Genomic DNA, 23,838 nt, shown 5'->3' with positions numbered 1-23,838 from the left:
CACTTAAACATGGACTCAGAAAAGGTGTTGGGGAATGTGGGAGGAGAAGATCTTCCCTATTTGCTTATTTTTAGGTATTTCCATTAATCCCTATACAGACCACTTAAAACACATGCCCACTGCAATCCTAACTATAATCTGTCATCTAACTAGTTTTCTGTATTTTGCCTGCTGAATTTGTTTAGGTTACTGTTTCATAACCTCCTCCAAGCAAGGTGAGGTATAACCTTAGGCATCCCTATAACTTTATGTCTCCCTCTGTCATTAACCTTCTGTCTGGCTGAGCACTGCAACACCACAGCTGGGAAAATCATATCATTAGGTTGCAGAAGCAGTAGAGTTCCTGCACTAGAGAGCCACAGGGTGGCTTCCGAAGCACTGGGTGATTAATAATTAATATGTAATTGTTGGATAATCTGTTCAGACAGTCCCAGTGTAGGAAATATATTAATATTTTTTCTGGAGAATGCTGCTACTAAAACAATAAAATTTTAACAAGCCCCCTCTTGTTGTAACACTACTTAATAACAGAAACAGTGTAAAACAGCCACAATCTTGCTATACATTGTAGTGAAAGATTCTGCCTTTTTACCAAGCAAAGTGTTTGTGTTCATAAAGTAGAAGACGTGGCAAATGTTAGGTGACAGAGATAAGGAATTGTGTGTCTAGCTGAATTTTAAAAAGAAAATGATTCAATTCTTTTTTAATATGTGATCTGCCTTCTTTAAGCTACCATTTGGCTGACTCCTCTGCCAGTTTTATTGGCTTGACTCATAATTTTCAGTTATTTTCATCTCCATTTACTCATTCTGAATAACATCACCTTTCCAGAAAGCATTTAAAATGGGTTCATTGCTTCAAAGAGAAAAAAACCCTTTAAATTAAAAATGTAGAGTCCCTTTTCATAAACATAACTCCAGAACAATAAGATACAGTAAATGAACAGAGTAGGCTTTAGATGGTGAAAATGGTATCTTTAAAGACCTGGCAAAGGCAGGAAGAAAAGATGAGTCAAGTGATCCTTCTTTCTTCTAATTACTCGCCATGCTCACAGAGCTCATCACCATTGGCCTCAAAATGAAATAATTGTCATGCTGCATTTCAAAGCTGTGATTCAGGAGCTGCAGGACGTGTCTTTCTGTTTCACAACACTGTTATATATGGAGATACTCACCTATACTGTGAGGATGCTGAACTTAGAATATTCCTGCATTACACAAGTGGGGTTTATTTGAACACTGACTGAAATATGCAGAACTTGATAACCTATCAATTTACACTTGGTGACTAATGATCTGGCGTTAAAATGCTGGATATTCTTATAATGGGCAGATGCTCCACTTTACAAAACATGTTTTGTTCTGCAGTACATTCAATGTGATTTGTAGCTACGGTGCAGAAGCAATCCAAAATGATAAATTTGCTTCCTGAAGGTAGCTGCCAGGCTATACTAAGTGGGGGAGCAGAAGCACCAGCTTTTGGAAAGCAGTGTCTTCCAACAAAACAATTTCAGCCAAGGATACGGAGCTTAGAGAATAATGCAATGTTACAGCTGAAGTACCAGGATAATTGAGCCTATAACATCTGCTCTAAATGTAGTGACACCAAAAATAAGCCCTTCTGTCTCTGTTGTTGTTCCTTGTTAAAGCAGAGTGCAAATATGCAACATGACCCCAGCACATCAGGGAATTTGGGAACAGAAGCAGCTTGCTATCACAATTACCCTTCCTCTGCCAAAGAAGGAACTTTCTCAGTGAAAATATAACAAAGACATTGCTTGGGTTCTTTTCTAATAACCTTTCCAAGAAAGAAAAAGGGATCATACTTAATTAGCTCCTTGAATAAAGGATGGTCTGGTGACTGTTTTACAGCTGGAAAAAAGCAGTAGGGTTAAGGAGTTTGATTTTGCCTTGATTTTTGCCTTGATTTTTAGTCATAGAAGCACAGAATGGTTTGGATTGGAAGGGACTTAAAGACCATCTATTTCCAACCCCCCTGCCACGAGCCGGGATACTTTCCAGTAGCTTGCTCAATTAGAAATTTATAGATTTCTCATAAGATATTGTATTGAATTATTCCTGAAAGAAGAAGGGGGAAGCGAGGCAGAGAAAAAAATATGGGTGTGTTGTAAGGACTAAATCCCCTAAGACTTTCTTTTTATTCCAAATTACTATTGAGTTTGATTAACCAGAACCCTTAATTTGCCTATTCCACTCTGCTGTGATTTTGTCCTGGTTTGAAGCAGAGGGAACAAATCCCAGCCCCTGTCCAGGAAATCCACTCACAAATACATGCTACTGGTTTCCCTTCCACAGTTTAAACACAAAGGAATATTCAATTAAATTGAAAACGGACACATTTAAAACTGATAAAAAGGAAATAAATTTTTTGCACAGCATGCAATTACTCAGCCAAATCCTTCCTACCTAGTATCATCAAAACCAAAATCTCAGCAGGAGCCAAAGGAGGACTGGTAATACACGCATAAAAACAAACAGGAGCTTTGAAAGGGATTTATACTCATGCTTTTGGGGTAAAGCCAGCATCCAACCACTGCAACGGTTTGGGAATAGGTTTCTGAGACTGGTTGTCCCACACCATCTACCATCACTGTCCTTTCATCTTCCCTTGAAGTGTGTGGTAACAACCCCTTTGCAACAGGATGCTATCTAGAAGGACCAGTAGTCTAATCCACTTTTGCTGCTGAAAAGATGTAGGTAGGAAATCCTGCAGATGATTTACAAATCATTTCAGTATCTCAACTCTTGCCAAGAAGCAGCCCTTGTTTAGGTATTTGACAATCTGTCGTTACACTCGTTCAACAGCGACCACATTGACAATTGATTCCTGGCTGAGTGACTCAGCCTGCTAATTCCAGCCTGCCAGGTCTCGCCTCACTGAGGTTTTGTGCACGGCGAGGCCCTGGGTGATGTGATCTCACTTTGACGTTCACCCTGCTCCCGGAATGATGACCTCCTGAGGAGGTCCAGAGGTCATCCACTGTAATGCACATTACTTACCAATACTTCCTCTTGATGAGATGTGTTCATTAGACATCTCATACAGAGGCTTTCCAGATTCCTTGGCTTTCTTCAGTCAGTGCATCCTTTCAGGGATGGTCATGGAGCAGTCTGCATTTGTGCCTGCCTGACCTCTGTCACTCCATGGTGGCTCCAGAGCAATGTGACCACTCCTTTGACAGCTGATCCACACCACTGACGACAGAAAGAGAGTCAGTAGAGCCTTTCTAGTAGTTGCTTTCTGCATGTTCCTACACAGCTTCCCTGAGAGCCCCTGAGCCTGGCTGCTGGTCTCAGAGACCTTCATGGTCCATCTGATTTGGAAGAGCATTCAATCTCAGAGTAAGTGAAGAGGAGCAGGCATGCCTGCTCCCTCGAGGCAGGAGAACTCTGGCTAAAGCACCTGAGAACAAAACATCACACACTGGGAATCCGTGGATACTTTTTGCAAGCAATGCCACCATGTGGGGAATAATGTGATAAATGGGTTTCCAGCAGTCACCTAAAAATCTGCTTCAAGTTCTTTGTATGCTGGGATCTGATATGAAGAAAATATAAAAGGGCAGCCAAGAATGGTAGGACACAAAATACTTGGCTATGATCCAGAAATGCCTGCAGCGCAGCTGTGTGGCGGATGTAAACCCTGGCCAGCAGCCTGACTGCAATCGTTGTGGAGAACAGCTCTCTGGCTGGCTCTTGTGTGCTGTACTATGGACCAATCTCATGGAAAACCCCACCATGCTGGGCTTCTTTCAAAAGCCTGATTGCTCACAGTCACTGGTACCAAGGCAGCTCCATCCCTCTGTCTCTTCAATTCTGCAAGTAAACTCTTCACCGTGTGCACCACCATTTTTTTGGTCAGAAAAAGAATGCTGGGAAGCTTTGCTTCCTGGCAGTATGGCATTCCAGATCCACTTCTGGTGCAGGACAGATCTGTTTGGTGTGGCAAAGAAGCACGTCAGGTTGTTGGAAAGTGAAGTTTGTGCTATTATTATGAAAGAGGTTATCAGTACCTGTTGGCATAAACAGTGTTCCTAAAAATCCAGCTGACTTTCAAACACAGCATTTCCCAACTGTGTGGGGGCCACCAATGGGTTTTCACAATGAGTTCATTGCCTGCCTTATCAAGAGGCTGATGAAAATTTAACCCCAAGGCATGTCTTGATCTGTGGAGTAGTTAGGTCACAGGCACCGAATATCTTGGAGAACATGCTACCAGTGATGGTGCCCGGGCATGTATGAGCTTGGGAAAACGACGAGCTTATTCTACTCTAGCAATGAGAATTCACATCCATTTGGAGAACCTGGTTTACTCTTGCTCTGACCAGATCAGGTGGAGTCTCACAGAGCATTCAGATTTGTTCTTGGCACTTAGAAAACAACAAAGGACACCTTTGGAAAGCCAAAAGCAGGATGATGCTGCCTCTGAAAGAGTTTCAATGCCAATTATATACACATGACTGTAGTTTGAAGTATCCTGACTAACATCTGCAAAGCTAACAATGCAGGCTTTCACTTCAGTCAAACCCGGATCCCAAAATATTAGGTGTTCTCCCTTTCCTATGGCTTCCCTTCTGCACTGTCCCAGGCCAGCTTCTCCACAGACTGGCAGAGAGCACAGAGCAGGGCATCACAGTAACCCCCACTGTGGGTTACCGTATGGGGAGCCACGTGATCTGTCGGTGAAATGATAGACTCATTTTCCTGGAAGTTTGGTTTAGCCTCACCCATGAATACCGAGCTCATTCCCATCGTTCCACTGTATTACAAAGAGCTCTCTTAATCTCATGCAACAGCGTGTCACAGCCCTGTGACTGCGCAGTCACAGCTGAAACGGCTGAGCCAGTGTGCAAGGGAGGGGTGGAGGGCTGAAGCCGAGGCACCTTTTCATGTGCTGCTGACCTGACACATGAAAGTGATTCTGCACACAAGTTCATGGCTCACAGCCTAGAAGTCAATGGGCATTTTGTCACTAGAATAGCTAAGGAACAAAACAAACCCCCTACTCTCCTAGATTTAACTCCTTATAGTCATTTTCACCAAAGACAGCTCAGATATGTTCCCTACAGATTTCCTGGAAGCCTTTCTGAGAGGGCTGCCAGGGGTGCCACAGAAGTGACAGTGAGCTATTTTAGTATTAACTTCTAAGCTGATCCTGCCAATATTTTAATTGTATAAGGCTTAATTTTGTTAATTTCCTTTGAGGATTTCTGTGTTTACTCTTAACAAGAGACACCTTCGGTATTGAAGAAATAAATTAGAAAGGCTCCTTCAAAGGGTAAAATGTGGATCTTTGTTTATCCTTCAAGTAAAGTACTGTAGATGCAGCTGTTCATAGCACTCTGTACTAGGATAACTCACCAGTAACAGATATTTTGACGCTTTAGCTTCCCGTATGCTACTCTCACTTCAATGCTTATGCCATTCACAAATAACTAACTTGCATTTATGTGATAGATTCTTACTGTATTAAAGGGATACCTGAGATTCTTCAGGCGCAATTTGTTTTAATGCAGAACATTCCCATTACCCTGCTGACAGCGCTGCTCCCATCATCCTGGCACACTGGAGTGGCAGCACACCACGCAGAAGAGGCAAATACCAGTGAGTAGGGGCACGACCTTTCTAAGCCAACTTTGTTGCCAAACCTGCTGTATGGCGGAAACATATCCTCAGTCTCACATGAAAGGCCTTTATGCACAGCCTTTAAACAACAGACAGTATCCTCTAAGATATTTACAAGGGAATTAATGGAAGATGACTAACCTCATGAAAAGCTGATACCAAAAACGTTGGAATCTCTTGGGTCACTTCAAATGCGCCAGTCATGCTATTTAGGGCATTATGTAAAACCATTACATTCAAGTCACTGTGTTGGCTGCAGCTTAATGAATCCACATTAATCCATCTCTATCAGTAGTGATGAATACTGTACCTTGAGGAGTTGTAGAGCTCTGAACAAAAAGGGCTTAAGACACCATATGAGCAAGAAAGATAAAAAGAAATAATTGCAAGGAAGGATTTATAAAGTTCTGGAAGAGAATCTTTTAGTGCATTAATATTTAACAGGCAGCAAAGCTCTTTTTCTCTAAAAAACAAACAAACAAAACAAATAGCTTAAAATGGAAGAGTCAAAGACACAGTAAGAGGATTAGTGTATGGGGTCGCTGAGTCTACTGGCAATTACAAGGTCTGGCTTTGCAAATAGTATCAACACAAATTAAAAGCAAAATCTGTAAAATACTGGTTTAATTTTAACACAGTATTTAATATAACACTAGAATGGATAACACAGACCTGTAATCAATCCAGGTATAACAAAGCTGGGGTTCCTTTTCCTCAAGTTTGTTTTCTCTGCACGTGGCTTTCAGCCGTACGGTTAACTCAGGATCAGCTGCTCATTGCCTTGAACTGCAATGGAGGTGCTGCTGTTTCCTTTCTTTCTTCATGTGATGGGAACAAGAAGTTTGTCCTGGAGAAGAAATTCCAAAATTTGCTAAGGAAGCTGCACCTCCTGACTGTTTAACTGCAATGCTAACAGAGCCCAGCCTGTGCATGTCACAACAGGAAACATTTGTGTAATCAAGGGATCTCCACACCACACTGCTGCTGAGGGCTTGAGGAAAACCCTGCCTTGCTGAAAACAAATACAGCTTAGCTCTACAAGACACTGAAATTCAAGTGGCCAAGTACTGCAAGTGAGAATCTATGTCACTTGAACAACCTTACAGCGGGATTCTGCACCTGGCTCCAGCCCCTCCCTCTGCCCAGACAGAACTCTAGTTCAGCAAGAAGGAAGTTTCACAGCCTGGTACTCCAGTTTCAGAGCACGGGGACCTGACTTGTGCCTATCACCTTGAGAGGCGTCTAGTGTGCAGCCAAGAAGGTACTTCCCTCTTTTCTCCTCTCTCCGTACTATGAAAATATTTACACTTATGTTTGTATCGTGCTTTGAAGTGCACTGCTGAAGAACATGTAGTAGTGTTGATATTACTTGTATGGAAGTGGTTTTGGAATCAGAAATACAGATCAAACCTTGCTGAAAATTATTTAGGGAGCTGTAGGTGGAAGTAAGTCATAAGAATCCAGTGTTACTGAATTTATATAAAAAAAGAGCAACTGTAAGATCACTTACAGCCTTTAAATCATATTTCAGGCATTGAGCAATGGAAACGTCCCTGTTCAAGAATAGTTCTTAATTGTATCCTCAACATAAGAACACATTTAAAAGTAAAAGTTTCCCTGAATAAGCACCATCTTAAATACCTCACTACACTGAAGGCCTTACACACCAAGATGAGCACAACTGCCATGGAACACGCACACACTGTTGTGCTCAAGTTCACAGCTGGAGCAGCAATCAGCATGAAATTTCAGTTCCTTGTTATCTGTATATCCAATTTGTTCCTATAGCTGTGGCAATTGCAAATATGAATGAGGGGCACAGGTGCATACCTAGCATTTAAAAAAATGAAATTAATTCTTACTGATAAACTATTATTTTGAGAACAGTTTCCATATGACAACATTCAATCTCTCTTTAGAAAGGAGGTTATTCTTATTATATTGTTTAATTTGAAATGGTCCCTTTGCTCATCCATCTCCTGGTCTTTGAGTTACACATACAGCAGCAAATGTCTTCTGTTTCAGCATTTTGACATTGAAATAAGTTTCTTGTTTTGTCATCTGCAGAAAAATTCTCCCTTACTACAAAAACAGGCTACTAGAGAGCTGAGTAAGCTCCTAACACTCTGCAGGGTTGAAGGACATTAAATTCATCCTTTCTAAGCCCCCTCCCCAACTTCACATGTCAACTGGAATCACTAAAGTGATTCACACCTTCTTGAAACACAGATGAACATTTAGCAGCATCATTGATGGTGACTTATAGCAGAGAAAGTATAAATATAATCTTCCGCACACTAGCATTTCTCAGTGCTCATCTCAGCTTTTCACCCAGAACTGACTTGTCAGTCAATTTTTCTGTAGTCAAGGACTGGGGATGAAGAAATTCCTGTTTAGTGATGGCACATTATTTTGCAGTATCTTTGAAAACAAAACTGAAACTGGGTGTTCATTGCTTATTTGATATAACCCCAAAAAAATCCCTTTGAGTACAGCTCATGCTAAAAGTCTACAAAAGCTGTTTACTATGCCACTGCAGCAGACACTTCTGAAAAATTAGACAGAACAAATAAGACATCATTGCACTGCCTGACAAATATTAACTGTAGCTAGACCAAGATGTTACCAGAAATGAAGTGGTATAATGCAAACGAAGAACAGAACAGAACAGGCAGTAATATTAATCAAAGCTGGACTTAGTCCTCTCTTCTACATTCATAATGAAAGAGTAAGAAAAGCCACAGACATCAGCTGATGCCCATAATCTGTCCCTTCCCTTGCAGAAACATCTAATAACAGCACAGTGTATCCCTGAGGGCTTTAAAGGAATCTGTGAGAATTGGGGGAGGCAGATTTCAGAAGAGGCTGAGCAGGAATTAACACACTCCAAGTACCACTGCGGTTACTCAGTCAGCTCCGGGGATGTGTACGGCAGCCTGATGCCTCCTGCTGTAGCTGTAGCAGCTGCCAGCAGAAATGTAGGCAGTGAAAATCACAACAGCTCCAGCCTCTGTGAGGATTTCAGCTAAGGTCTGGTAACTCTGTATGTAACATTGTCCTCAAAAGTCTTCTTGTGGTTTCAAGACCTTCTGGCATTTTCGTACACCTGTGTGTGGGAGTGTATAATTTGTTCATTCAGTATAAAGAGTTTTGGTATGGAGTAATTTATAGCAATCTCCAATAAATTACTTTTTATTCCCTCATTTTTTGTTGTCAACTCCTGTAATCAGAAAACTTCTCCTCAAGATTGCCAGAGTCTGGTTGGAAAACTGCAGATTGCAAACCACCCTGTTCCATTTTACCTGTCTTCCAAACAACTGTCATCAATCCAACTTTAGAAAAGGGAAATGTGTATTTCACCTTTCCACTTTCTCCTGACAAACATCAATTTCATAAACTCCATTCCCATGTCTGACACCACCAGTTAATCCCTATCAAAATTCACAATTTCAGGAGAGTTTAAGAGTATATATCAGATACTGGGAAACGGAAAATAGCAGAGCTTTCTCATAAGCTGGAGAGTTCAATTTAAATATGCGTATACTTAGAGATTTCGAGCACACTTCCCTACATAATGCAAAAATAACCAGGCTGGGTACTGCTAACATTTGGAGGTGCTAGGCCACTACAGAAACTGCCGCCTTCATATTCAGTAAAGTATGAAAATCGACCACACGCTCCCTTTTCTCTTCACGGCTCAACTCAGGGCTCACAGGATGCTGGGAGCCTCATTGCAGCCTTCTGCTCCTGAACAAATTTCACAGGGCAGAGATAAATCCAACAACTCCACCTCCCACCCCCCGCCCCAGGACTTTAGTGCAGATATTTTGTTTTTTAATTGCATAAAGCCATTAATGAGTAGGGCTGCTGGCAGCGGTGAGTTAGCCTGTCAAGAGGGAGAGCGAGGTCAGCTCAGTCCCCGGCCACTTCTCCAAGTTGTATCACAGATGGTGGCTGCTCCGTGTGGACTCAAAGAGAAATTCCAGAGCTATGGCTATACCAGTCGACCTCATGGAAGATCTGACCCAAGGCTGTTCAAACGACCTTAACTGCGTGTTCCTACGCTATGTGAACTATCTCCTCGAAGGACACAACAAGAGTGTGTTTAGTCTCCCTGAGAGAGAAAACAAAGCCTGTCAGGGAATACTGTTGCTGCTTGGGTAAAAGGCTCTGGAGTTCCAAAGAAACACAGCTATTTGAGTCAAAGGGCAATGCAATGCTGGCATGTGAGCAAATGTGCATAGACTACCCATGTGTAAAATTCAGGCCGAAAATTGGAAGGAATTTCCCAACAGGGAGGACAGGGTTGCCCTGGGATAGTCTTCCAGTTAGGGCAGAGGACAAATCAGCTGAGCTCAGTTCAAACTGATGTTCAGCTCGTTTATCTGCCGTGTTAGGGGGAACCTCACTAACATGTAGGATGCAGTATCTCCAGCCACAAGGGAGAAAACTGGAAGCCCCAGGAGACCTCCCTTTGGTTCTGTGTTCTGGACTTTTTCTGTGGGTGGATGAACATTCAGGTGTTTGAAGAGTTTGAGAAAGGTAGATCTTCTCTCTCACCACTCTCACCAAGGAAGAGAAGGGATGGAAACTGCTTGCTAGAAACATTTCAAGTATTATCATCAATAATAATGTCCCTAGAGCTTGCTGTCTCCTTCTTCTGAGTGTGTGTGTGTCCATGTGTGTTTGCATGTAGAACATTTCTCCCACAAATTTAAATCAAGGGACCTGATGTAACCTCTATGAAGTAGGTGGCACAAGGGTGGTGCAAAGAAGTAGAAATAAATCAGAATGTATGAAGCAGCCAGAACCGAGCTCATGTACTCAGTTTTGACTTCTGCTGCGTGCCACTACTGTCAGAAGAGGTTTTGGGCACCAGTTTAAGCCTTTAATGGCCAAGTGCTGCCATCATCTTCTGCCAGTTTGTGCTCTTGAATTCCAGAGACATTCCCGCTGGTGACTGCAGTTCTGGATACGACTCATCACGAACTCCACAATCAGATCAACATTAATTTTCAGACTGTTCTGTTCAGAAGGTAGGTGGTTTTCACACACAGGCAAACATTAGTTTTGTTGTTACAAAAGATTTTTAAAAGGTAGCTACATCGTTCCATTGTAAGTTCCTTGGGGAATACCTATTTTCTGTGCCCTTTTCATCTGCTTCTATGGTATGAAGACCACATGTGGAAGTGTGGAGAAATGTTTTATTAGGAGAGGTAAACCCTAATTTTATTATGGTTCTGGTTTATTTATGGTTGATACATTATACATGCACACTAAAAGACGGACCAACGAAAAATAATGTTTCACTTAGAGTTTATCTCAGGGTTCTTGGGGATGATTTATCTTCCCTAATATCGATATAACCGGTCAATTGCCTGGAACTCCCAATTTATTGCAGTCTATTGCATTTTTGATGAATATCTGGCAAGATGCTTCACTGCGATTTTACAAAATGTATTAAAAAGGAGAGATCCCAGGCAGTTACAGCCCCATTCAGCCAGCATTACTCAGCTAAAACATCTTCAGTAGTATAAGAAATTTCTCCAAATTCCATGGTATGGTGTCCATGCAATATAAAACCTCACACGTTTACACTGCTAGTTGAATGTATCTGATTCTAATTTTCCTTTTCAGCAATTTCCTTTATACCATGGGAGGTGGTTTTTTTTTGAAGAATGTTTCTATTTAATGGCTGCTTCTCAGCAATTTTCTACAAGTAATCATCTTAGGTAATTTTAGTCCCTGAAATACAATGACAGACTAATGGCACTGAAGCCTTCTCTGTGTCTACTCACAAAGCAGCTCTTTTTACGGTATGCGTGCATCCATACACATATATGTTTCCCGCACATATTTCCGTGTAACTCTCCATCTTGGATCTAGAGAAATCATCTCCCTCTTCAGTGGTCAGTGCATGGGTTATGCGCCGAGGCAGCCAACGGGGAGAACGTGTCAGGTTGGGCACAGGGGGGTGAGTGCGGCCACCGGACCTGCAAAACACTCTGACCAGACCTAAGGAATACGGACATGGAGCGCGGGACAGACTCCGGGAATAATTTTAACACGGATTCAGCCCCGCGCCGTGCGGAGCGGCGGCGACACGCTACACCTCCCCGGCGCGGCGCGGAGCAGCGCCGAGACATCCAGCGCGCTCCGGGCTTCCCGCCGGGCTCCCGCCGGGCTCCCGCCCCGGAGCCTGCGCGGCCCCCGGAGCCGGCGGGAAGCCGCGGGACTACAGCTCCCGGCGGCCGCCGCGGGACTACAGCTCCCGGCGGCCCTCGCGCGCCGCCCGGGCCGGCTGGGAGTCACGCTGTGTTTATCGGCGAGGCCCCGCCCCGCCGCGCGAGCGGTGGCGTCACCCTCGCGAGCCTCCTTCGCTCCCCGTCGGCTCGTTAATATTCATGAGCCGCGCGCGCGCGGGGAGCGGCGGACGGTAGCGGGATCGCTCGCTCCTTGCCTGCTTGCCTCCCTCCCTAATGGCGCTGGCGACGGCCGGGGAGCGGGACTGAGCCGGGCACCGGCGGAATGCTTCCCGCGGCTGCTACGTAATCCCCCCCACCCCCGGGACGCGGCGCCGCGTTCCGCTCGGGCCCCCCCTTGCCGCGCCGAGCGGCGCTCCCAGCAGGGCGGCGGCGGCATCCCCGGCCCCGCGGGCGATGGAGCCCGCGCAGCAGCGAGCGGCAGAAGCCCCGGCGGCGGGAAGCGGGCGGGGGGAGCCGGAGAGTGGCTCCCCGGGCAGGAGGAGTCAGGCAGAGAGCGGCGCGGAGCCGTCGGGCGGCGGCGGGCAGCTGGACGGCAAAGGAGCCGGCGGCCCGCGGCGGAGGCGAGGGGGAGCCGGCGGCTTCGCTCCTCCCGCGGCGCTGGCGGCCAGCGGGACTCCGGCGGCCCCCGGCGGGGCCGGCAGCGCTAACTCCCTGCTCCTGCGGCGAGGGAGGCTGAAGAGGAACCTCTCCACCGCCTCCCCCTCTGCCGGCGGCTCCCCGGCCCCCTCGCTGGGCACCCGCAGCTTGGACAGGAAGGCGCTGCTGCTGCTGAAGCCTCCCCGGCAGCTGCAGCCCCTGCAGCCCCCGGAGCGGGACTGGGTGCGGCGGGACCTGCAGCGGGGCTGCGTCCACGTCTACGAGCGGCACATGAACTGCTACCTGCGCCCGGTGCTCTGCACCCTGGAGACCACGGCGGCCGAGGTGGCCGCCCGGCTGCAGCAGCTCGGCCACCGGGGCGGCAGCAGCGTGGTGCGAGTGCTGGGCAAGGCGGGCGCGCCGCCGCCGCAGCCCCCGCCCGAACCGCCGGCGGGCCCCGCCGAGGCGCCGCCCGAGCCCGCGGCCGAGGGGCTGCGTCCGCAGCCGGACGAGAAACCCAGGAGCCGGCGGGGGACGCGGAGCGGGCTGTCCGGAGGAGGCTGCGGGGAAGCGCCGCGGCCCGACCGCCTGCCGCTGTGCAGCGGCGCCGAGGAGAGCGACTTGGCCGGCAGCCGGCCGAGCCCGGCGCCCTCCGACTTCAGCCCCGGGGCGCCGCCGGCCGAACTGTACCTTGCGGGGCCGCCGCTCTCCTGCCCCTCCCTGCTGGGGGAGCTGGGGCCGGCCGGCTCCGACACCGAGAGCTTCAGCCCCAGCGCCGAGAGCGTCTCCGACCGGCTGGACCCCTACAGCAGTGGCGGCGGCGGCGGCTCGTCCTCTTCGGACGAGCTGGAGGTGGAGCCGGCGCCCCCCGACGGGGTGGAAGAAGCAGGTGCGGGGCCGGGCCGGGGCCCCCCCTGCCCGGGGGAGCTGTCCCCGGGGCGGGCAGTGGGGGTGCCGGCGGGCGCGGCCGGCGGGCGGGAGCAGCCAGCGGGGCCGCCCGCCCTGTATGTACAGCTGCACGGGGAGACCAGCCGGCGGCTGGAGGCCCACGAGAAGCCGCTGCAGATCCAGAACGACTACCTCTCCCAGCTGGGCTTCCGGGACCTGTGGCGGGTGCAGGAGGAGGGCATGGACTCGGAGACCGGCTGCCTCATCCGCTTCTACGCCGGTGAGCGGGGCCGGGGGGCGACCGGGGAGAAGGGGCGGGAGCCGCGCCCACTGCCCCGGCTGTTGACGCCGTGGGCGCCGGGGTGAGCGGAGGGCGTGCGGGTGGCTGGGCGCTGGTCCTCCGCCGGGCTGTCCCCTGTCACGGGAAAGGTGGCCCGGGGCTGTCCCCTGTCACGGGGAAGGCGGCCCGCGGGTGTCTCCGCGCCGCGCCGGGGAGGGGCCATGCCGGGAGGTCCCCGGCGGCGGCGGGAAGCGCTGCCCCGAGCCGGCTGCCGGGAGAAGCCGCGGTGTCAGCTGCGCTCAGGCTGCTCCAGCGCTGTGCCCAGAGCAGCCTCCCCTCCCTTCAGCGCCTCGGTAATGGAGGTCGCGCTTGTGTTGTTTTCCCGTTCCCAGCAGCGGCACTGGGCGTTCGAGGTTAAATCAGCTTTAATCTACTACTGCTTTCCCTAGTGACGAGGAATTGCATCGGTGCCGCTGCCGGGCACGGGAGGTCGAAGGCGGTTCCAAGTGTTTGCGGGATGCCGGCAGCTCGCTCACGGTTTAATGGAGCTGCGTGTTCGCTCCGGGGTGCGTCGAACCCGCCCCATCGCGGAGCCGGGGGCACAGCCGGCTCCTTCCCAAGGGGAAGCCCCGCGCAGTTCTTGCTCCTGTAATAGGTTACAACAGTACAGGGCACGCAGATGCCTGAGCTGAGAGCGGTGCATTCCTGCAAACAAAATCCTGCACTTGGCTTTCCGCGTTGTTGGCATCAGTTTTTCCCGTTAGAGTGGTGGCACTTCACTGAGAGACTGAGGCAGTAAGTGAGAGAAGTAGGGAAGCAGAGGTCATGGTCTTTGGAAGCGGGGTGGTCAAAGCCTTTTTTAATGAAAAGGGAGAAGCCTTGTAATGGAGCTTTGCTGTTACAGCATACAGTACAAAATTTGGAGAGTGTTGGGTGGAAAAGTTAGCTCCCACGTCGTAATTATGCAACCCTCTGCAGTTTTAGGGAGGTTTAAAAATACCTTGTGTGTCAGTTAGTTGGTGTAAAAGACTTACTGTAATCTCGGAACTTCTTGGGTTTTAACTGTCCTGTACATCTCTTCAAAAAGGAGTTGTTTAATGCCCAAGCATGCATTCAAATACCTTGTAAGTTTACCTGTGAAATAGGTAAATGTGATATTCCGAGATGAGGTCATGCTAGCAAAGTAGCACATGCCATCCATCCCCTGTCTGGGTTGGCTGAGCAGAATGGTCCTTCAATGAACCGTGAGAATTCAGTGCTTTAACTCTGAAAAATACAGAGATTCTTTTCTCGAGTGAATTCCACTGAATGTCAAATGGAGTCAGTAATGGTGGGGTGGGAAGGAGAACAGTACACTGGATAAGTGCCCTTTATTCAGAAGAGAATATGGGAGTGGTGGCAAGTGGTCGATTCAGCTTTTCTTCAGATTTTTCGATTGTACAATAACCCTGGCATAACGAGTGCAAAAGTAGTATTTGTTAAAGGAATTGACAGAAGTAGGTTAGATGCATTGGGGTTAGAAAGTAGCTTAAAATACTTTTTTTTCAGATGATGATTGTGGTCTTTTGTGTTTCTCTGCCGTGCTGTTGAGGATGGAAGTCAGGAGGTGATGCTGGGAGGGATGTTGCTTCCTTTATTTCCAGTCCCACCCCACCATTAAATGGGGATGCACACACGTGTTTTAAATTGGGACAGCTGTGTGCCTCCTTTTCTAACAGGATGTGTTCTAAAGAAAACACAATCAGGAAACACGGCAAAGTCTTACACACAGCTAAGCCTGTTTGCATGTAGTTTTAATGCATTAAATGATTAATTATACGTGCTAAATGAGGATGTTCCAACTCTGTTTTATTTCAGTGTCTCAACTTGACTGCTAACGTAGCTCATACATTTTAGACTTCCTTGTACAAAACTACCAGATAGAAGGGTATTTCTGTGAGCATACATAGGATTAAATTAATGCAAATTTCTTATGCAAGTTCATATGCTAACAAGTATGCCTCTGTACTTCAAAAGTGCAGCGTTTTTTGAAATCTTTATCTCTTTGAGGGGATCTGTGATCAACTTCTAAAACACCTGTGAAAAGAAACACCTTGTAAAAGAAAGGTTGCAGCATCTAACGTACCAGACCAGCCAAAAACAGCTAAGAAAATATTACTGACATGTAATCATACTGATTTTATGTAACTGTCTTGGCAAGTTATCTCTGCTTCCTTATTTTATACACACACAACCTGAAGATGAAAGGGAGGGAAGGAGAGACACTTAAAAAGAATACACACCAAATTACACTGGAAAGTGGAGCGGTTTTTTTGGCCCCAAAGTTAAGTGTTTTGCTTAGGAGAAATACCTTTTTAATAAATGATCCTCCAGGATCATACCCTAAGGAAAGCTTTAAAACAGTGATTTCCTGTTTGCCTAGGACTTCGTTGATTTAAGCGGGCTGGCTTGTCCCAATGGATAGAGAACCACTAGCATCTCTATCCCTGTAATTTCCTGCAAACTGTCTCAGTAGGATTTGGTGATACTGGTCTTGTACTGATGTGAAATGGCATAAACCTAGGTTGGATTTATTGCATTGCTTCTAGAAGGAATTCTTTCACCTAATCCCTTTGGAGTGGGGAGAGAAGAAGGGACTGAAGTGATGACTTTGTTTTTGGTTGTTTTTTTTTTTTTTTTTTTTTTATTTCTGAGGGGAGAGAGCTTTAAGACTGGAAGATGACTGTACTGAAACTTAATGTTACAAATTCCAAATAAGACAATATAGCAGATAGTTTTGGGGATTGCTGTAGGCTGGCAATTTCTCCTGTTGTGGAATCTGGAAAACACAGATTAAAAAAATTATTGCTAGGAGAACTGCAGAGAATCAGAATTTTCTGCTGTGTCAAAACAGTTTTCTTTATAAAAAGCAATCCACAAATATTCTGTAAATGAAATATCTGGTCTTTTAAAAACCCTCAAAACCAAAATGGGACACTAAGAAGGTAAAAGTGCTTCCTGTACATTGCCTTGGTTTGTTTCAGAATGTGGTTAGTGCATGTTTATTCTGGTGTCTCCTCTCATTTTCTTCCTCAAGAGCGTGAATGTGGTTGATTTCTTCAGTGTCTTGACTGTAAGCATTAAACAGATAACACCACTGCTAAAACAAAATCCCTTACAGCTTTAAGGGGCTCGTCCTACTCCCTGTAACATCAATTTAAGCAAAACTGGGCATTAGTGATTGGTCAGGCATGTCAATTTTTCTATCTGTTGAACCCTGTCTTAACAAAATAAAATGTCCTCAAAGTTTGAAATACCTAATCTCTATTTAAAAGGATATGGTTAAATAGCTTTCTGTTGAGATATTGTGTGACTGAGTTATGGAACTGTGTAAGAATCCATAGTGCAATTACAGTCATGATATTGTCGCTGGGAGACCGATTAGGTCAGACTTCCTAAACTATTCCTAAAACCTCAAGAGTGGCTGTGATCCAGAAGACTTCTTGCAAACAAGTTATAATATTTCTTATTGCTCCGTAAAAATAATTGTTGTCCCAGTGGCCTTGTCTTCCCTATAATTTGCATGTAGAAGGAAAAACAGACTAATACAACAATCTCATTTAAAGCTGCAAAACTGCTTATTTGTTTTAGATCAAAAATAAGCATGGAATTCTATTTAGTGCTGTGTTCTGGAGCTTCTGCATGGCAAGGAGCATGAGTAACATGATCCTGGTCTTTAAGACTGGTTCAGTGCAATGGATATTTGAGGCTTTTTTGTTTTAGTGCCTGAAAGGTGATGTTTCTGATTCTGACACTTGGCCACCATTAAATTCTCTGCCCCCTGATGTGACATAGGGCTTCTGCACCTGCTGGTGTCATCATATATATCACTTTTTCAGTAGATGACTGCCTATAGGCAGAATACTAAGAAATGCCAGATGTAATTAGGGGTGTTAATTTTGCATCTGGTTGTCATGTATTACTTGGGAAGAGATCCTTTTGGCTCACATGGCCTTTTGGAAAGCTGTGAAGAAAAATGAATCTAGCTTGGTCTTGAAGTACGTTTTAAGGGATGTTGTTCTGTCCAGTAGAGAAAAGGGTGGGAAGATCCAGTGTCAGGATCAGTTGTGCTGCTCTGAGTAACTGTGTTTGCTTGCCTTCTTTAAAAAAAGTACATCTTTTAGTTGGGGTCATACTGAGACTTCCAGCTAGATAGATGGAAACACGGTTTCAGGTGCTTAGTGTAGAAGCTGCCAGAGGCCTGGCAATGCAAGCTTTGCGGAATGTGAAATGTATTGAATTGCTGGGTTCTTGTTGTGCTACTTGGTGAATAACTCAGTTCAGCTATTTAATACGTTGATAAACTTGATTTAAGGTGACTAAGTGCCGTTATGGAGGGGAAGCGTGCCAGAGACACTCTTTTTATTATTAACTGAGTGTGGGAGAACAGTCGTGCCCTAAAAAGCTGCTTTTGCAGCACTGACATAGTTCTGACATCTAATATCTTCAACATGAAAGGAATTAATTCACATTAATGTGAATGGATGTCTTTTTGCAGGTGTGATTGGACAGGGGAGGTCTCTGTGAACTTGTCTGAAACCGAAAGGAAAAACAGCCTCTGCCTAGGGCTTCTGTAATCTTGATGGGTTTTTTTTTCTTTCATAACATGACCTGGATGAACACTCTTTTACCTTGTAATCGTTTATGCGTTGGCATCTCCTGCAGAGAGAAGTAATACCTAAAACTTGCCTCTTTGGGAAACTCTCACATTTCAGCTACATAGCAGTTTAAACCCAGGCTTGGTCCATGTGGGTCCCAAGGTAAGGACATTTCTAGTCCTGTTCCGCAGGAAAGTTTAAAATGGTTTCGGTGCCTTTGGCTGGCTCCACCTGTTCATGCGCATAGCTGTTTGCTTATCTCCTGTTGGAATGGGGTCTTTCTGAGGTAGGCAGCTTTCAGGGGGGCTCTCAGGGCTCCTGCACAGGAGGAACCAAGCAGATAATGCTGGAATGCTGGTGCAGCTGAGCTTTGGTATGTGACAGCTGTTAAGTACAATGGTTTTTGCAACTTTTAAATTCTGTTGTACTGCTGGCTAGCATCCATAACTTAAGTACGTGTTGAGTACCAACACGGGAGATTTTAATGTGACGTGCATAGCAGTTACTATATATACTAAATATGTAGTACCTAATTTGGTACATCCAGGAGCTGAATTTCTTCACTGCTGCAGCACAGAATGCGGCATTCTTTTTTCTTTTCTCTTCACTTAATGTGTTTTGATACTGTCCTTCTTGCATTTTTTTACCAATTATTCTCCCCCGTCTTTTTTTTTTTTTTAACTGTACATAAACATCCTCTTTATGATGGAATTGCTGATATACCTAAGAGCCCTTCTGTAATTAAAGCATCCATCTGTTCTCTTAGGACACTGACAGACTGCTATGCATCTAAAGCACTACATAGTTCTTTGGGAGGTACTGCTTAATAGAACAAAAAAAAAGGATTCATTCGAACCAGTGTTAGTAACTGGTGTGTGCTTCTTAACTATCAAAACCTGCTTTGATAGTTAAAACAATCTCTTTATAAAACAATATAAAGAGATACTCATTTCTTGTTTGAGTGATCCTGTGGAAAAGAGGCAAGTCTAAGACAACCTGCCTGAGCAGGTCAGTTTGAAAAAATATATGCGTATAGAATTCCATAGAATAGAAGTTTAGAGATGGAAATCTTGGAGACTGCTACTTGTAGTACTTAGCTTTTTGTTTTGGAGGAAACCTGTACCTCATGTGCTTACCTCTTTATTTCCCTCTGCGTTAAGGGGTGATCATTTTGAATAACTATTTAAGCTATTAGTACATTAATTCAGGGGGGAAAAAAGCAAAAGAAATAAAAAACTGACCTTCTATTTGCCTTGGACAGAAGCAAAGGTAGTTTGACTCAGTCTTCAGTGTTTCATTATTTCACTTCTTGAGGAATGGGGCACACAGGCATTTCAGATCAGATCAAAGTGCTCGTGGTCTTGTTTTCAGCTTCCCTTGAGTCAGTTTCATTGCTCTATTTTAGAACTTTTGCTCAAATGAGGATTTGCACTCTGGGAAGCCATTTGTCTGGAGAAGCTCTGTAATATCTATATTCTTTAACCCACAGAACTGAAAGATACAGTTACCTTTGAGGGTATTTTGGTAAAATATTTGGTGTGTGTGTGTTCAAATGGAATGGATTTTGATGCTTGAAGTCAGTTGCAGTTATTGCAGGGAAACTTAAGTAAAAAGGGTGGGGCAGGGTGTACCAAAATATCTTCAGGTTTGTAAACTTCACTGTCTTGACCATGTGATTCTGTCTTAGTTTTTCCTTCTCTGAGATGTTTTAAGAGAAATGCAACCAACCTTCATAAACAACTAAAACATTTTAAACTCACTGAAAAATGAATGTGTCTTAACTTTTTCTGTATTTGCCTCTAAGACAGGAATTCTGGAAGATCAAGCCCTTCACAGGGTATTTAAGAAACATCACATGAGGACAATGGTCCTCATTTAAAAAAACCCCAATGATAGCTTGCTTAAGAAAATCATCTGAGAGATTGGAAACCTGTTAAAATTACAACTACATGGTACTGTCAGAGTTATGTATAGATTTGAGGTAGTTAAACTCTATAGATTTTATGGCGGAAAATTTCTGTGAAAATCCTAGATTTTTCAGTTTTGTGCTTCATTCCAAAGTGCCATGTTTTATTCTTTGTGTAACTTTTGTCCGTAAATAGCTGTTCTGGACAGTTGAATTAGCTGTAGTGTTGCCTTTTTTGCGAGTGTAATCTGTACATTTTTCACTAGAAAATAACCTGTATTCATTGTAGATTAGTTATTTTTTCAATTCGGCTGGCATTTATCCACTGTGGTATCTTAACATAGATACCGCTTTCTAAAAATAACTCGTGGCAAATTCTAACTGAACATTTTCCCACTGATTGCTGGTATAGACTGAAGTCACCGTAGGTATCTGAGAATTTTAAACTTAAGTATTATTTATGATATATTTTATTTAACCCTTAGTTTACTTTTTGTCACATGTGTGGCATGCGATAAACTGTTACATGTAAAGAAAAGACATCACTTGCTGTTTGGAATGCAGCAGCTGTTGTACAGTCACAGAGGGATGTATGTGGGTTTTAAGCGAATAAAAATACTGTGCTCTGCTGAAGTTCCATTCAGGATTTCAGGTAGGCAAAACTAATAGTGGAACTAGTTTTGTGTGATGTCTGTGCTGGCACAGCTGCTGTGGTGTTTGGTTTTTTTTAAAAAGGCACTGTCAGTAATCGCCCTTTGGGGTCTTGTCTGTTACTCACCATGTCACTACCCTTTGCACTCCCTGCCTCTGTCATGTAAAATCAGTTAGTTACATAAGTGGATAGTCCAGGTTCTTTATGCCAGTTGCCCCAGCCAGAATTCCTTTTGCTTCCCTGGTTAGCTAGCTAGCTAGTCCTGACCTTCAGGGTCTGATGGCTGAGACTTTCTGCTCCCATGGTTGTGGTTAAATATGTGAAAGAATGGGAATGGTACATAATCTCTTGGGGGTTTTGTACCCCCTTCCTGCTTCATCCCCCCATTATTATAGGGGCAAAAATTGTTCTTTGGAGGACATGGCATTTAAAAATGACAACTGTAAAATCAGGAAGAAAGACCTCCTGGAGTGAAGGCATTTAATTTCACAACGTAGCATACTATTCTTTGAAGCTTTTTCTGTTGATAGGGAAGTAAAATTTCTTCCAGCTGGCTTTGACTTATTTGGAGGGATACTGAAGATACTCGTTGCTCAACTAACTGTGTATTCCTTGATTTGACAGCTAAAAATAGCTATTTACATATTGATGCAAAATACTGAGTTTCAGGGGATTTTTCTCTCCAGTTTTATCTAGTTCTTGGTAGGAAGAAAATGAAAATTGTGTAAGTGGGCAAGATTTTTGGAGTTTAACTCAACGTGTTTTTGTGGGCCAGAGGTAAATTTGTTCCTCTGTGGGGTATTAATTGTTCTTGGTCTTGTGCAGTGGCAACGGAAATCTTCAGCATTACTAGGCTCTGGATTGTAATAATATTTCTCAAACCCCCATAAATAGCCACTTGAACCAGCTCCTCTCATCTGCAAGCACTCCAAATGCCATGCCAACTTATTTAAATAAAGACAAAACAATGGGCCTTGGTCCAAGGGGTAACGAGGAGCTGGAATGCCTTTGAAGTTCAGGACCCTGGGCTGTAGGTGCAATTTACATAAACCTCATTATGTAATCTGAATGCAGTTTCTCTTCCTGTTTGTTCGATTTATGAAGCTTTGTGTCCAAAGAGAAAGAGATAGTAAGACCTGTAATTAAGATAAGGAGCAGGCCACTCCTTTTCTGAATGTGTGCTCTGGGGAGGAGAGAATTGTAGATGCAGCATTAAGAGTAGAACAAAACCTGTGATTCAGGCACCTTCACTTGATGAGAATAATACTGACTCTTTTCCTTTGAAAAAGCTGCATGGTTCTTTAAACAATAACTATGCCTTGTTCAAGCTATTATTCGCTCTCATATAAATGGTACAGAAAAGCTTGAAAGTTCTTACCAGCAACAATTTTGCTTTTGTATGTGCCATGGAGGAGCTCTATCTAAGGAGCTCTCATCAGTTTTAATGCTGCCTTGGAAGTTGTAAGTATCTAAGTGGACAATGAGTTTTGTGATCAGAATGTGTACAGAGGTGTTTTGTTGTTCTCATTCAAGCACTTGCTTTGTCTTACTGTCAGATCCTTGCTAACCTTTTTCTTACAGCAGATAGTAAGTAGGAGCACTGCATTTGTGCTTAGAGTCCTACAAGCAGCAGAGCTAACTATGTGTGCAGTCTGCTTGCTTATTGGATGATTGGTCAGATGAACCAGTGACTCCTTATCATGAGTTATTTTATGATGATTGACTCAGATTCATAGAATTGTTAAGGTTGTAAAAGACTTCCAAGGTCATTGAATCCAACCTTTGATTGAATACCTCCATGCCAACTAAACACTAAGTGCCATGTCCTGTTGTTTCTTGAATGCTTCCAGGGATGGTGACTTCACCACCTTCGGGGGCAGGCTATTCCAATGCCTCACCACCCTTTCAATGAAGAAATTCTTCCTGATGTCCAGCTTGAATCTCATGTGGTGCAGCTTGAGGCCATTTCCTCTTGTCCTGTCACTTGCTGCCTGGGAAGAGAGACCACCCCCCACCTGGCTACAGCCTCCTTTCAGGCAGCCATAGAGAGTGATAAGGTTCTCTGCTCCCCAGCCTCCTTTTTTCCAGGCTAAACACTCGCAGCTCTCTCAGCTGCTCCTCATCAGACTCGTGCTCCAGCCCTTCATCAGCTCTGTTGCCCTTCTCCAGACTTGCTTCAGCACCTCAATGTTCCTCTTGTAGTGAGGGGATCAGAACTGAACACAGGATTCCAGGTGCAGTCTCACGAATGCTGAGGACAGGAGGACAATCACTGCCCTGCTCCTGCTGGCTGCACTATTGCTGATCCAGGCCAGGATGCCACTGGCCTTTTTGGCCACCTGGGCATACTCTGGCTCCTGTTCAGCGGCTGTCAGCCAGCACCTGCAGGTCCTTTTCCACCTGGCAGCTTTCCAGCCACTGCCCACAGCCTGTAGCTCCGCATGGGGTTGTTGTGACTGAAGTGCAGGACTAGTAAGTGATGGAGGAGGGGTATTTTTCCTTCTTCTGTGTTCTACTTAGTGGGACAGAGGGACCTCTAGGGGACATCAGTGAGCAATCATTTTATTTATGAAACTTACTAGGTTGTCTCAGACATAGTTACTGCATGTCACCATTGACTTTCCGCATCTACATCTATTTGCTTTCATGCTATAAAGTTTGTCTGTTGAAATAAAAAAGTTAATGACAAAGTGTTAAGAATGAAGTGGTGGAACATCTGGAAGACGACTAGCATGTCTAATGAACTGAAGTTAACAGTCTAGGAGCTCTTGGTTTCTTCTGGTACCAGTATTTTTTGGCCACAAACACTAAAGCATGATACTTTGCTGGTTGCAAACAGGATGTGTCTCAAAGAGAAGTTAATCACATATGTCTGGGAGATGCAATTTAACATTTTAGAAACACCAACAGGACTTTGTGTAATATGTAATTATACAAAATTATTCCTGAGTTGAGGACTTCCAATGTACTGTCTTGGCAAAAGCATGC

General features: G+C 45.0%; 1 protein-coding gene across 1 annotated transcript in view; it reads left to right on the top strand.

Annotated features, from left to right (window-relative positions):
- The first annotated feature begins 12,289 nt into the window (after positions 1-12,289).
- PHLPP1 (PH domain and leucine rich repeat protein phosphatase 1) overlaps positions 12,290-23,838 on the top strand; it is a 141,300-nt gene continuing 129,751 nt past the window's right edge. The window contains exon 1 of the mRNA XM_082278120.1: positions 12,290-13,655. Within this exon, the coding sequence (XP_082134246.1) occupies positions 12,305-13,655 (1,351 nt within the window). The 5' untranslated portion in view covers positions 12,290-12,304. The remainder of the gene's footprint in view (positions 13,656-23,838) is intronic.

This window comes from Coloeus monedula, assembly GCF_965178545.1.
Source record: "Coloeus monedula genome assembly, chromosome: 1".
NCBI lineage: Eukaryota > Metazoa > Chordata > Aves > Passeriformes > Corvidae > Coloeus > Coloeus monedula.
Note: the sequence above shows the minus strand (reverse complement) of the source record. Positions and strands in the feature narration are given on the sequence as shown.